Raw genomic sequence first — 15,625 nt, 5'->3', positions numbered from 1 at the left:
GTACTGAATAAAGTGTCTGAATACTTGTGTAAACGTGATATTTCAGTTAAAAACATTTTTTATTAGCAAACATTTCCAAAAACATGTTTTTGCTTTGTCATTACGGTGTGTAGACTGATGAGGAATTTTGTTTTTTAATACATTTTTGAATAAGGCTGTAACGTAACAAAATGTGGAAAAAGTCAAGGGGTCTGAATACTTTCCGAAGGCGCTGTAGCACAGTCCAATATGCAAACATTCCATTCCAGCTAAACAATGGTTGTATAGCGTTTTGCAAAAAAAATTGCTGAATTAAAAACCTGCGAACGGCAATATTTTACACACACATATGAAGGTACCCATAAGGTATCCTTTCTGAGGAAATGCCCTCAAAAATTGGTGGATAAAGCATTTTGGAAATAAACTGGATAAAGTGGTTAAATTGAGCTGGTGTGTGTGATTGTGATTGTGTGTGTGTGTGTTTGTGTGTGTGTCTCACCCTCTCCCCATCCAGCAACAGGTGGACCTTGAAGAGCATGCGGTCATCAACGTTGACCTCTTCGTTCCGGTAGAGGATCTGGAAGATCCGACTGAACACCATAGTGTCCTCATGGACCCCATCATGGACCCCCGCAGAGCTGAAACTACAGTCACCTGGGGGGGAGGGAGGGCAGAGAGCATCAGCAGTACCCTCGTCGTCATCGTCTGCCTATACGCAGACGAGGCGCTACGTTTTTTGAGAGTCAGCTGGGGATCTCAATTTACTGTTGGGAGTTAGAATAGTAGAATACAATTGCAATTTTGACATTTGGTTGTGTATCAGCACTTTTTATCTTATGTCAGTCACTGACAGTCACTCACTTAGTCCATGTCAGCTAACATTTTATAGATTGTTAGGTAAGTTAGTCTAGCCAGCTATCTAAACCTTGAAGTAATCAGGGCTGAAGGAGCTCTGAGCCCTGAGCTCCTGGGAGCCCACATTGATTGTGTTAGTCACTCTCACTCAGATACCACATGAACCTGGTTTAATTCATGGCAAAATTGCAGGGAACTGGCTTTTAAAACTGCAAAATGCTCTCTCTGCCCTTGGCAAAATTAGTAGAATTGCATGAAATTTGTTTTAATTAAAACTGTAAAATGCTCTCTCTGCCCCATGGCAAAATTGCAGAAAAATAATTTAAAAGGTTTTGCCCGCAAGGTGGTGGGCTCCCCCAACCAGATCTCGCTTCGGGCCCCCAAAGCCTAGATCATCATCATACATGACAAACACATCAACTTTCCCATCACTGTCATTTCATGTCCTCCACATAACTGAGACTCAGAAGCAGTGACTATGCATAGCTGAATGGATAAATATACAATCTGACATTTCTCTGGGTATCAAAATAAATGGTTTTCCGTTAAATCTCTATATAGTCAGTGGTGTTTTCTGCTTGTATCTGAAATGTAGATGTGAGGAAGCAGCTGTCTGCATCCGGCTGCTGGATGTGCAGCTGTGATAGGCCTTTGAAGGAAGCATCCCACTGAGGTGCTCTCCTTTTATCTACCTCGACATGCACTCTACACCCCCTCCTCTCTTTCTCTCTCTCTCTCCCTCGGTTTCTCTGTTTCTTCTCTCTGTTCTCCCCTTCTCTCCCTCTCGGCAGCCCTCTCCAGAAAGAACAGTCGCTTCAACCAGCACGAGTGGCAGACTATTTTGTACAAAATTTAGATTTAGTGAAAGAATGTTGTGTTTTGGCAGCATGATGTGATACTGCAAGTGCAAATAGTCGTATTTAATTCCAAACCAATCATAGCCTGGCTATTACAGATGAACAGTCAGTGTGTCAACAGAGTTGTAATGAGGGTGAATGCTCAGTGCTCCAGGCCAATCTGAAAAGATGGCATCTCTAGTTCTGCTCTACAGGGATAGAGGGGGAGAGGGAAGGAGGGAAGGAGGGAGCGGAACTAGCAAGGCATTAAAGAGGCTTCACTGAGACTCCTTGTGATACTGGGGTACTAATCAAGTTATCAATCAAAATACTGTGCATCATTTACACGGTCTGACACTACATGTGATTTAAAGGAATGCAATTACTCATGTCTGCAATCAAAGTGTTCATGTTCTAAAGCAATATACAGGAGTTACAGGTGTTAGGGAGTTTTCACAATGTTAGACCCTCCAACTTTAAGCCTTCAACCACTGTGCCTCTGCACCAGAAGTAACCTGCTAACTGCTGCACATACACTCACTAGCGCTTTCTTTTCTCTCGCTCTCAATTCAATTCAAATCAAGGGGTTTATTGGCATGGGAAACATACGTTTACATTGCCAAAGCAAGTGAAATGGATAAACAAAAGTGAAATAAACACTCGCACAAGTTCCAAAAGAATAAAATAATTTCAAATGTCATAATTATGTCTATATATAGTGTTGTAGCGATGTGCAAATAGTTAAAGTACAAAAGGGAAAATACATAAATATGGGTTGTATTTACAATGGTGTTTGTTCTTCACTGGTTCTCTCTCTCTCTCTCTCTCTCTCTCTCTCTCTCTCTCTCTCTCTCTCTCTCTCTCTTTCTCTCTCAATCATTCTCTCTTCCTCATCACTCCCTTTCTCTCTCGCTCTCTCTCTTTCTCTCTTTCTCAATCTCTCTCTCCCTCCTCACTCTCTTTCGCTCTCTCTCTTTCACCCCTCCTACCCTCTTTTCTCTCTCTCTCTCTAGTCCCTATCCTCTCTCTTTCTCAGATATTCTCCTACTGTTTGTGTGACATAATACCTTTATTGTTAAGCTACTATAAGGATGCAGCAGAATGGTAAATGCTAAACTAATTCATATAACACCATCCTGACTTAACACACCACAATGTTTGTCTGTATGAATCATAGTCACTAAATGGCTGGGCTTCAGAAGCGAGACAATCCGTCACACCTTTCATTTGTCTGCTTGAAATGTCAAGTATACAACACTTTCATTTCCCACAGTGCTCTGGGTGGATCAATTCCCAAGTCTCTGTGGTTGATAAATGTCTTTGTCCTGGCTGGCTGGAACGGAGCGTGTCATTGGCTGGGGAATTTATGTCTGGGAGCCCTGTTTGTCCTGTCTGTCTGCGAGGCTTTTGGCCGTAATACGTGACCTTGTAGAGGAGGAGCTGCAGGAGAGGGGAGGGAGATGGGGAAGGGGACTGCGGCTAAGCCCTCCAATTAGAATATGGATACATACTGTAATGTTACTGTACGTTCCATTGCTGCAATGTAGCTAGCGACACTCAATGTGTACAGATACTATGGCACTGCTGCACTGTGTGTGTGCAGGGAATCCTGATACTAGGCTAGGCTATATGAATATTCTGCACTACAGCAAATGATTTGCTGATTTAATCATCTGGCAGTGCAGAGATAATCACTACACCCTATTATTGCTGAAAGTTAACATATTATGGACAATAAACTAAACATTATCGACAACAGACTAGACATGTTATGGGCGCTAAATGCTGCAAAGTCGTTCAAGTTGATGCCCTCCACTCTACCCAGTTCTCCTATCCAATCATATAATGGATCTAATGCATACTGTAGTTAAATATGCAGCTAACCTCTCATTATATACTGCTCTGTACTTCACAAATTGATAGAGTAAAATACTATGCTGTTTTATACTGCATAGCACCATGTGAAGCTCCACCATACAACAGGTCACATTGGTCGGATCAATGCCTCCCTGACTTCCCCACAGAGGTCAGAGTGACATCCAGATTATTAGAGTCAGTACGAGGCTAGGAGCAGGTGGCTGGAGGGTCTGAAGAAATGCCTGAGTGTCACATCTCAATGTCAGGGTCAGACCAACACAACAAAGGGTTTTTACAGTCCGAACCATGCACACACTTACCCACACACACACTGTTCCCTGCGTCCTGTTCCAATCATAATGAACTAATAATAGATGTTTTATTACAGCAAATCAGAGACGCCTGGGATATGGCTTCCTGCTTATCCAGGGGACCAGATATGTCTGCTAATGCTGACGGGACTACAGTACAGTACAATGACAGTGTGTGTCAGCCCGGTCTACTGGAACAGTCTTGCGCATCGAGAAAATATATTCTCAACACTAACATTTAGTAACGGCCACTGAAGTCAACAAAAGTGTAGTTGTAATGCACCACAAAGGGAGAAACCGCATCACGCACTGAAGCCAGATTCATCAGCCTGATTTTCACATTTCCTCACAGAGAGAGAAGAAAACATCCTCCACCAATAACAACAAGGCTTATTACTACTAAACAGAGAACACGAGATTAAGCGGTCAGCTAGAAGTAACACACTGTTACTTCTCTTTTGGTGTGTCCAATGCCAGCTTTCCTCTGTTTTAACTCTTGTCATTTAACTCTGTCATGTTACAACAAAATCCCTTGATCTTCTTGTGAATACGTTCACACCCCTAAACCGATTGTTTGGGACAATGTAAAACAGGCAGGAGACTGTCACGACTTCCGCCGAAGTTGGTGCCACTCCTTGTTCGGGCGGCGTTCGGCGGTCGACGTCACCGGCTTTCTAGCCGCCACTGATCTACGTTTCATTGTCCATTTGTTTTGTCTTGATTATACACACCTGGTTTCCATTACGTTATTATTTATTCCCTATTTAACCCTCTGGTTCGCACATGGTTTTGTGCGTGTTTGTTCTTTGTTAAGTGGTCGCATTGTTTGTGTGAGCTGGAGTATTTTCCCTGCGTGGAATTATCTTGTGATATTTCGAGTAAAGTACGTTTTTACTCAGTTCTGTGTCCTGCACCTGACTCCGTCCTACCCGCTGCACACTGACACCTTGACAGAGACACTCGGTGGCAATGGGAACTTTGTCCCTTCTCTTTCTGTGGGGCTGTATCTTCTCGAGAAGAGAGGGACTACTTTCTCTGGTACAGAACATGCAAAGTCTATATCAAAACTCAATGCAGTACAAATTAATTTGCATGTATTAAAGCCAGCTGAGACACTTGCACTGTTTAAATCATTAGTCAAAACAATGATGTTCAACAAACCTTTTAGTTTCACACCTCTAAGACAAAGATAGGCCGTTTTCATGGATGTCTCAGATTCCTGCACATTATGCAACCCTGAAGCACCCATAGTTAGGTGCTAATGGTGGCCTGTTGTATGAGGCCTAACCAGATGGTATAACACATCAGAAACATGAATAATATGGGCCATGCACACAGCTAGCATGTGGTACAGACTTAATTCCTCCAAAACGTTGAGCCCCCTGATAAAAAGTCAAGACCAAGGCTCCAACACAGCACCAACACACTACTGTTCCCCTACACTGTCGTTTCAGTGGCCAAATGCAATAAAAAGCAGGTGTTGTTTTCAGAAACATCAAAGGAAACTGTACTTCAGCATGTGTGTCATTGGGGCTAAGAATGTGGATCACAGAAGATGATCGTAATCAGGTAGCAGGGTAACCAGAACATTCTCTCTGTCAGACAAGTCATCTCACACTCAACCCACAACAGTCCCTGGCCTAACAGACTGCATTGACACAGTGTCCCAACCACTGGCATGTTATGCATGAACTCAAACTACCTGTATAGAAGTCTCGTATGCTACAAGCTGGTGTGGTTGCCCACCTGCCCATTGCTGGAATCAGTGAGATACATTTGTGTGGGAATTAGCATCTGTAAAACTAAGAAACTGTTCTATGGCATCTATGGTATCTTTCAGCATGACCTGACCAGAACCTGCTCAGGGAAAAACTCCTGGCCCAATCTACGGCAAATGGAAAACATACTGCTGCTTCAAAGTTCAAACTGTCCATTAAAAACAGCCAACGTTATTCAGATTTAACTCAATGTGAGAACATTACCTGTATTCCCTGGGGTTGTTGCTATCAACCTGTGTGGTACGCGAGGAGAGACCTTCAGCCCTGCTCGGACCTGGTAGAATCTGGAGGGAGAAAACGATACAATACATTCAGTTACTACACAGATGTAGGATAATCATTTGAGCCAGTTCACTACTGCAGAACAATATACCTGCAGCAACAGGAACTGTGAATTATTATGTGGATTATAATTCATGGAAATCTTGTGTAGGGGTCGATCCATTTTTTATTAGGGCAAATCAAGTCGGACATTTTAAAGTGGAGATTACAAACCTTAGAAGCCTTTTTAAACCGCAAATACATTACAAGTTTGCATTTCCTGATGTGCAGGAAAATTCCTTTAACAACGGCATGATCAAATTAAAATACGGCGTCTGCAAATAGCTAATACACACATACCGGTGCTACGCATCACTACACATACCACACACATACTATAGCATATGAAATCAATGTTCATAATGGAGTGGAAAGAACTGCTGCTCTCCATGACATCAGACCCAGGGCTAGCACTGTCATGTTAAACACAGCTGCTAAGGAATTGTACAAATTTACCTTAATTATTAACGAGGACAGGATAAAATGGCAAATAAATAAGAAATGACTCATCGTAATGCACATCCATTCAGTGGAGTCTGCTGCTGTCTGTACTGAAGGTCAACGGTAGTAGAGCTCTGAACAATAGCTGATAAAACTGATGCTACATCCCCAATACTATCATTTAGAATGACCTCATGCATACTATTATCATCCTGCAAATGCTGACATACAGCATTCCTTTGTAAAAAAGATATGGGTATGAAAAGTGCAGTGAAACAAGCATCTTTCAAAGATCACTTTCAGTTTTGGAGTGTGAATGGATGTGGTTCTGTGTAAAAACACATTGTGTCCCCTGAAATTGCACTCCACACTGCCCTTTCCCACCTGGACAAAAGGAACACCTATGTGAGAATGCTATTCATTGACTACAGCTCAGCGTTCAACACCATAGTGCCCTCAAAGCTCATCAATAAGCTAAGGACCCTGGGACTTAACACCTCCCTCTGCAACTGGATCCTGGACTTCCTGACGGGGCGCCCCCAGGTGGTAAGGGTAGGTAACAACACATCCACCACGCTGATCCTCAACACTGGGCCCCTCAGGGGTGCGTGCTCAGTCCCCTCCTGTACTCCCTGTTCACTTATGACTGCACGGTCAGGCACGACTCCAACACCATCATTAAGTTTGCCAATGACACAACACTGGTAGGCCTGATCACAAACAATGATGAGACAGCCTATAGGGAGGAGGTCAGAGACCTGCCCATGTGGTGCCAGGACAACAACCTCTCCCTCAACGTGATCAAGACAAAGGAGATGATTGTGGACTATAGGAAAAAGAGGGCTGAGCACGCCCCCATTCTCACCGACAGGACTGAAGTAGAGCAGGTTTCAGAGCTTCAAGTTCCTTGGTGTCCCCATCACCAACAAACTAACATGGTCCAAAGACACTAAGACAGTTGTGAAGAGGGAAAGACAAAGACTATTCCCCCTCAGGAGACTGAAAAGATTTGGCATGGGTCCTCAGATCCTCAAAAGGTTCTACAGCTGCATCATCGAGAGCATCCTGACTGGTTGCATCACTGCCTGGTACGGCAACTGCTCGGCCTCCGACCGCAAGGCACTACAGAGGGTAGTGCGGACGACCCAGTACATCACTTGGGCCAAGCTTCCCGCCATCCAGGACCTCTATACCAGGCGGTGTCAGAGGAAGGCCCTAAAAATTGTCAGACTCCAGCCACCCTAGTCATAGACTGTTCTCTCTGCTACCACATGGCAAGCGGTATCGGAGCGCCAAGTCTAGGTCCAAAAGGCTTCCTAACAGCTTCTACCGCCAAGCCATAAGACTCCTGAACAGCTAATCAAAGGGCTACCCAGAGTCCTCTTTTACGCTGCTACTCTCAGTTTATTATCTTTGCATGGTCACTTTAACTCTACCTACATGTACATATTACCTCAATTACCTCGACTAACCGGTGCCCCCGCACATTGACTCTGTACTGGTACCCCCTGTATATAGCCTGGTTATTGCTATTTTTATTTTACCGCTGCTCTTTAATTATTTGTTACTTTTATTTTATTAGAATTGTTTTACTTATCTATTTTGTACTTAACACATTTTTCTTCTTAACTTTTTAAAGCATTGTTGGTTAAGGGCTTGTAAGTAAGCATTTCACTGTAAGGCCTACGCCTGTTGTATTCGGCGCATGTGACAAATACAATTTGATTTGATTTGAGACCCATCGGAAGGCGATGGAAGAGACCAGAGCCTAGCTTTGAACAGACATGGTATCATCAGGGTTTTAGCGAGCGACCGCCTCTGGGAAATGGAGGCGTGACAGTGAAAAGCAGGGAAAAGGTTTTGGAGATTGATAAACAAGGGTATAGACTTAGTTCCGAAAAAGGTTAAAGGCAGATCACAGCGCGACTGTGTGAAACCCATTGTAGAACATGTTATGGTTCGAGTCAGAGTGTATTGTGGGAAAAAGATAACAGAGAGAGAAGCAAGAGATGGATGATATACAGTATATCTGTAGTTAGTCTTGATATCATGCACTGCATCATTGACATATGAACACGTTTCCAATAAAAACAAAAGTGGAAACATTCATTAATTGTACTAGTTAGAACGTCAGAAACAGATTCTTCATGGTTGAAGGAGTGCATTCTGGGTATCACACACTGGAGATGTATTGGCAATCAGTTCTTCAAATGGACTTCAAATGGACATGCTCCTAGAAACTACAGCCAGGATTATCAATCAAACCTGATTATAGCATCAAGAGCAACGTTAGACGTGACTAATTCACCATCCGTTCAGCTCAACTAAAAGGCCTGCGCTGCTCTTATCACCCTCTCCTGGTTTAAAACATCAAACACAGACTTCCGTTTAATGCAATCACTCCTCTATAGGGTTTGTATAAAACGTACGTGGGAATAGCTTTTTCAGGGCTGTATATAAGATTTGCATAGATGTTTAACCTAATGGTCTTTCTTTGTACATTTCTCCTTATCTCACAATAGCCAATGACTGTGTTTTCTTTACACAAGCAGTCACTTGGACAGGAGTCTCTGACCTTCTCTCCCTCTGTTCTGTCCTCCGATCAGACCTACTTCCTCCTTGTTGCTGTTCGGGGCGGAAACATGCATAAGAAGAAATATATTAGTGCACTCAGGCTCAGCTAAGCAGGATTATATTTTTCCAAAGCTTTAGCCCTCCCTGTCCTGTTTGGAGCCAGGAAAATCTAATCTGGGTAAAGCTGGCCATTCAGTCAGCCAGAGTCACATCCCACAGGCTAGCCAGATGCCCGGTTATAATCTCTCAGCAGATACATTGTATCTGTACGGCATAAAGATGACCCTATTCTACCTCGTGTCTGTGTCCCAGAAGCACCCCATTCCCAATGTAGCGTACTACCAGGCCCATATCTGTCCTCAAACACCTCCTACTGTACGGCATGAAGATGACACTTTTCTAAATAATAACTGTCCGTTTTATCATTAATATGAACTATGAAGCAGCCAGAGATACAGGTGGAGACTGTCAGTGGGTATTAATATGAACTATGAAGCAGCCAGAGATACAGGTGGAGACTGTCAGTGGGTATTAATATGAACTATGAAGCAGCCAGAAATACAGGTGGAGACTGTCAGTGGGTATTACTATTAACTATGAAGCAGCCAGAGATACAGGTGGAGACTGTCAGTGGGTATTAAGTGAAGCAGCCAGAGCTACAGGTGGAGACTGTCAGTGGGTATTAATATGAACTATGAAGCAGCCAGAGATACAGGTGGAGACTGTCAGTGGGTATTAATATTAACTATGAAGCAGCCAGAGATACAGGTGGAGACTGTTTCAACCCAAGTTTCCTACATGCCACAGGAGTCGGTTAGCCCTCTGAGCTAAAGCCTAATGATTAGCTTGGGCAGTCTTCAGGTCTCAAGGCAAGTTTACTCATCACAGGAGTGGGGTTCACCAATCCACCTCCATTACACTCACCCTCTCTGGAAGAGATCCACATTGTGAAACTTGTTCAGCTCTACAGAAAACTCCAACGTCCCCTGTACTTCAGACATGATACGTTCCAGGTCATCCCCTGCAGAGAGGAAAGAGAATATATCAATCAATATAAGATGGGTAGAAATGGGGTCACAATAGACACATCTGGATGCATACTGTATTGTAGTGTGAGGAACACACTGGGAAATGCTCTATTGCACTACCCCCATTGTTTTATGATTGAAGTGACAAAGCCATTAGCACCTTCATGATTCATCAGTGAATTCATGGCCAACGAAGTATCCTTTCATACAAAACAACTAAAAAAAGCATTCACAAGGAATCAAAATTGAATCAAACCATGACATTTATCATCTAATCATTGAACACTGTCATTTTTCTTCTTCACTTATCATCTGCTTCTGTGACTCTGTTGACCTTCGGAGGCCTCATAGTGAGAAGCACACTGGCATTTAGGGAGGAAACCCCAGACTGGATATAGAAGCTCCTCTACACACACACACACACACACACAAACACACACACACACACACACACACACACACACACACACACACACACACACACACACACACACACACACACACACACACACACACACACACACACACACACACACACACACACACACACACAGAGAGACACACACACACACACACACACTCGTCCACCATGGTTTCTAATTAGACAAACAATGAGTCATTCAGGAAGCGTTTGCCTTGGTCCTTCCATCTCCCAGGAAGCTATTCACAGAGTCAACACTCAACAGACTGCACACAACCTCAGCATGAAACATTGAGATGAATGGCGAGAGAGACACCCGCCATGAAGTTTTAGAAAACGGTTCTAAATTGATGGGACGGAAAGTGTTGACCCACAATCTAACCGTCTGCTCCATTCACTTCTTAATGTGTTTTCTAATCATAACGATATCATGTTGAAGTCTGTGTTCTTTAAGACATTTACGTGTACATGTTGGTCATTTAGCAGACGCTCTCATCCAGAGCGATTTACAGTCGGTGCGTTCAACTTACGTAGTTAAAACAACCACATATTTCACAGTCACGAATAAAGAATTCTAGCCTTCTTGTCATGAGTGCCTTTTATCATGATAGTAGTAGAGGTAGTTAGCAATAGCATGGGTAAGATTGTTACCGCACCGCATTCCTATAGTAACATAGTAGCCGTTGTGTTTATTGTCTGTTTTGATTCCGATTTAAAGCCCATAGGCTGACATGCAAAACCTCTACTAACGAGTCACAGGTACTCAAAAGTTGATCATTCAGCTTGTTTGATCCCCATTTAATAACTCTACCAAATTAAATAATATATGCCATTTAACAGACGATACATTTTAAATATAGACAGCCACGGGACTGGAACCCACAACCCTGACAGTGCGAGCTCCATGCTCTACCAACTGAGCCAATGAAACAACAGCATAGCCATGCCTGTAGGACAGTAAACTAAGCATCACATTTGCTATGTGACATGATCTGCATTAACATCTACTTCCAAAAACCATGCAAAAAGCTGTTTGTCCCCATTTAGACTCTTCTAGCTTCACAGACACATCGAAACAAAGGGATAACAGATCATAACAATAATTTGACGCCGTAAAGCAACTACGCAGAAGTAAGCAAGAGAAACACAATAACAAAGCCTCGTTCTCCACTACTGTGTGGTCCATTATCCCATTGCTGTTGAAAACCAGCTAAAGGGAAGGAAGATATATGTCACACAGCATTGCTGCCTTCTGCTGACATGACTTCTTGTGTTACATGAACATGTGAGGGGGCAGACACACACACACACACACATGCACGCACACACCCCCCTGCCCAAACTGGCTACTTTAATAAAGGCTATGATAGGGAACTGAGGTTTGTGCTGTGTCAGTCCCGTGGGTCATATTAACAGTGACATGTCCTGACACAGAGCCTTGACCCAGCAGCCTCGAACAGTTGGTGGAGAGAGAATATGTGGAGGATATTGTGCTGCTGTGTAAAGTATGCTGTATTCTACATCAATGTTGTATTCTACATCAATGTTGTATTCTATGTCAGTGTTGTATTCTACATCAATGTTGTATTCTATGTCAGTGTTGTATTCTACATCAGTGTTGTATTCTACGTCAATGTTGTATTCTATGTCAGTGTTGTATTCTACATCAATGTTGTATTCTATGTCAGTGTTGTATTCTACATCAGTGTTGTATTCTATGTCAGTGTTGTATTCTACATCAATGTTGTATTCTATGTCAGTGTTGTATTCTACATCAATGTTGTATTCTATGTCAGTGTTGTATTCTACATCAATGTTGTATTCTATGTCAGTGTTGTATTCTACATCAATGTTGTATTCTATGTCAGTGTTGTATTCTACATCAATGTTGTATTCTACATCAATGTTGTATTCTATGTCAGTGTTGTATTCTACATCAATGTTGTATTCTATGTCAGTGTTGTATTCTACATCAGTGTTGTATTCTATGTCAGTGTTGTATTCTACATCAATGTTGTATTCTATGTCAGTGTTGTATTCTACATCAATGTTGTATTCTATGTCAGTGTTGTATTCTACATCAATGTTGTATTCTATGTCAGTGTTGTATTCTACATCAGTGTTGTATTCTATGTCAGTGTTGTATTCTACATCAATGTTGTATTCTATGTCAGTGTTGTATTCTACATCAGTGTTGTATTCTATGTCAGTGTTGTATTCTACATCAATGTTGTATTCTATGTCAGTGTTGTATTCTACATCAATGTTGTATTCTATGTCAGTGTTGTATTCTACATCAGTGTTGTATTCTATGTCAGTGTTGTATTCGACATCAGTGTTGTATTCTATGTCAGTGTTGTATTGTTCATCAGTGTTATATTCTACATCAGTGTTGTATTGTACATCCGTGTTGTATTGTACATTGTATTGTACATCAGTGTTGTATTGTACATTGTATTGTACATCAGTGTTGTATTGTACATTGTATTGTACATCAGTGTTGTATTCTACATCAGTGTTGTATTCTACATCAGTGTTGTATTGTTCATCAGTGTTGTATTGTACATCAGTGCTGTATTGTACATCAGTGTTGTATTGTACATTGTATTGTACATCAGTGTTGTATTGCACATTGTATTGTACATCAGTGTTGTATTCTACATCAGTGTTGTATTCTACATCAGTGTTGTATTCTATGTCAGTGTTGTATTCTACATCAGTGTTGTATTCTACATCAGTGTTGTATTCTACATCAGTGTTGTATTGTTCATCAGTGTTGTATTCTACATCAGTGTTGTATTCTACATCAGTGTTGTATTCTACATCAGTGTTGTATTCTACATCAGTGTTGTATTGTACATCAGTGTTGTATTGTTCATCAGTGTTGTATTGTACATCAGTGTTGTATTGTTCATCAGTGTTGTATTGTACATCAGTGCTCTATTCTACATCAGTGTTGTATTGTACATTGTATTGTACATCAGTGTTGTATTGTACATTGTATTGTACATCAGTGTTGTATTCAACATCCGTGTTGTATTGTACATCAGTGTTGTATTGTACATCAGTGCTGTATTGTACATCAGTGCTGTATTGTACATCAGTGTTGTATTGTACATCAGTGCTGTATTGTACATCAGTGCTGTATTCTACATTATTTTGTCTAAAGTCTATTACACAATGGAAAATGCATAATTTATTTGGTTTAGTCAACATTTTCCCAAGTCTCACTTGAGCCCAGTTCTAGTCAGCTATTGTCAGCTGTCTCACATTGAGTCAAAAGAAGGAGCTCTGCATTTTCATCTCTCTGTCTGGGACATATACAGGCTACAGCTGGGACTGAACACGGTGTGCCTTACAGAAACACAGGAGGTTGCATATCAGTCAATCTCTCTCTCTCTCACTCTCGTTCTCTCTGTCACACACACACACACACACACACACACACACACACACACACACACACACACACACACACACACACACACACACACACACACACACACACACACACACACACACACACACACACACACACACACAATCCCAGTGTAACCGCTAGATCAGCTAACTGTCAGCAGAAGTACTGTATATGGCGGAGGCTGCATTGTCTCCCCTGCTAATCAACCGAGGCAGAAATTGATCAATAATTGAATGTAAATAAGTCACAGGCACCGTATCTCCAGACCATAGAATTACATAGAACTTTGATAGGATCTCTGTGATCCAAAAACACAAACAGTTTCAAGGGTATTACATGTTTGCAATAAAATTAAAATAAATCAATTTTTCATCATCATCCTCCTCCTCATCGTCATCCTTCTCCTCATCTTCATCATCATCACCACAGGCAGACAAGCTCAGTAGAAATAAGGGAATTATTATTATTATTATCTTCCTTACCATCTCGTCTCTACTACTCTGTTGAGCCATCAGCTTCCATTTCAAAGTTGACTATTGACGTGAAAAAGCCTGCTGAATGTACAGTAGTGTGTTAGTCGTAGCAATAGAAGAGATGTGTGGGTCTGCTTGCACAGAGTGTACCAGCCTGGTAACAAAGAGTCCACATGCTGAATGAATGGCATTGAACCATAGAATTTAATAGATGCTGCTAAATGTCCCTGACCTACAGTACACTGCTCCAGCTACACATTGTCCCTGACCTACACTGCTCCAGCTACACATTGTCCCTGACCTACACTGCTCCAGCTACACATTGTCCCTGACCTACACTGCTCCAGCTACACATTGTCCCTGACCTACACTGTTCCAGCTACACATTGTCCCTTACCTACACTGCTCCAGCTACACATTGTCCCTGACCTACACTGCTCCAGCTACACATTGTCCCTGACCTACACTGCTCCAGCTACACATTGTCCCTGACCTACACTGCTCCAGCTACACATTGTCCCTGACCTACACTGCTCCAGCTACACATTGTCCCTGACCTACACTGATCCAGGTACACATTGTCCCTGACCTACACTGCTCCAGCTACACATTGTCCCTCACCTACACTGCTCCAGCTACACATTGTCCCTGACCTACACTGCTCCAGCTACACATTGTCCCTGACCTACACTGCTCCAGCTACACATTGTCCCTCACCTACACTGCTCCAGCTACACATTGTCCCTCACCTACACTGCTCCAGCTACACATTGTCCCTGACCTACACTGCTCCAGCTACACATTGTCCCTGACCTACACTGCTCCAGCTACACATTGTCTCTGACCTACACTGCTCCAGCTACACATTGTCCCTGACCTACACTGCTCCAGCTACACATTGACTCTGACCTACACTGCTCAGGCTGGGTCAACTGCTGTGGCTTTGTCTCACCGGATCTCTCAGTTTAATCAAAATGTTCTCTATAGTCAGTTAAATGACGCTTACTGTATGTACAAGATAAGCCAGATAGGTTGTTGCTAAGTCTAAAGCTCAGATCCTCTGTGATTCAAAAAGACCTTCACTTTGAATACACTTAAGACAGATGAAGTCTAGACAGAATACTAAGACCTGGAGATTGTTGTCCAGTATAATATGTTCTAAGTCTGTCCCCGACTAAAAAAAATCTTGGTCGACCAAGAGACTTCTGTTCTTTTGACAAATCGATTGGTCTGAATTTTTAAACGTGTATTTTTCCACACATAGATACATCCTATGTGTTTTAGTCAAATCAACTATATTCACTAAGCTTATCTGATGTGTTAAGTACAC

General features: G+C 42.3%; 1 protein-coding gene across 1 annotated transcript in view; it reads right to left on the bottom strand.

Moving 5' to 3' along the window:
* LOC120022293 (protein FAM135B-like) overlaps nt 1–9,953 on the bottom strand; it is a 36,902-nt gene extending 26,949 nt beyond the window's left edge. The window contains exons 1-4 of the mRNA XM_038966195.1: nt 9,877–9,953; nt 5,816–5,900; nt 5,541–5,567; nt 479–586 (exon numbers count right to left, since the gene is read on the bottom strand). Of these exons, the coding sequence (XP_038822123.1) occupies nt 479–586; nt 5,541–5,567; nt 5,816–5,900; nt 9,877–9,953 (297 nt within the window). The remainder of the gene's footprint in view (nt 1–478; nt 587–5,540; nt 5,568–5,815; nt 5,901–9,876) is intronic.
* Nucleotides 9,954–15,625: the final 5,672 nt, after the last annotated feature.

This window comes from Salvelinus namaycush, chromosome 27 (genome assembly GCF_016432855.1).
Source record: "Salvelinus namaycush isolate Seneca chromosome 27, SaNama_1.0, whole genome shotgun sequence".
NCBI classification, from domain to species: Eukaryota; Metazoa; Chordata; class Actinopteri; order Salmoniformes; family Salmonidae; genus Salvelinus; species Salvelinus namaycush.
The sequence above is the reverse complement of the archived record's forward strand: the minus strand, read 5'-3'. Positions and strand labels throughout refer to the sequence as shown.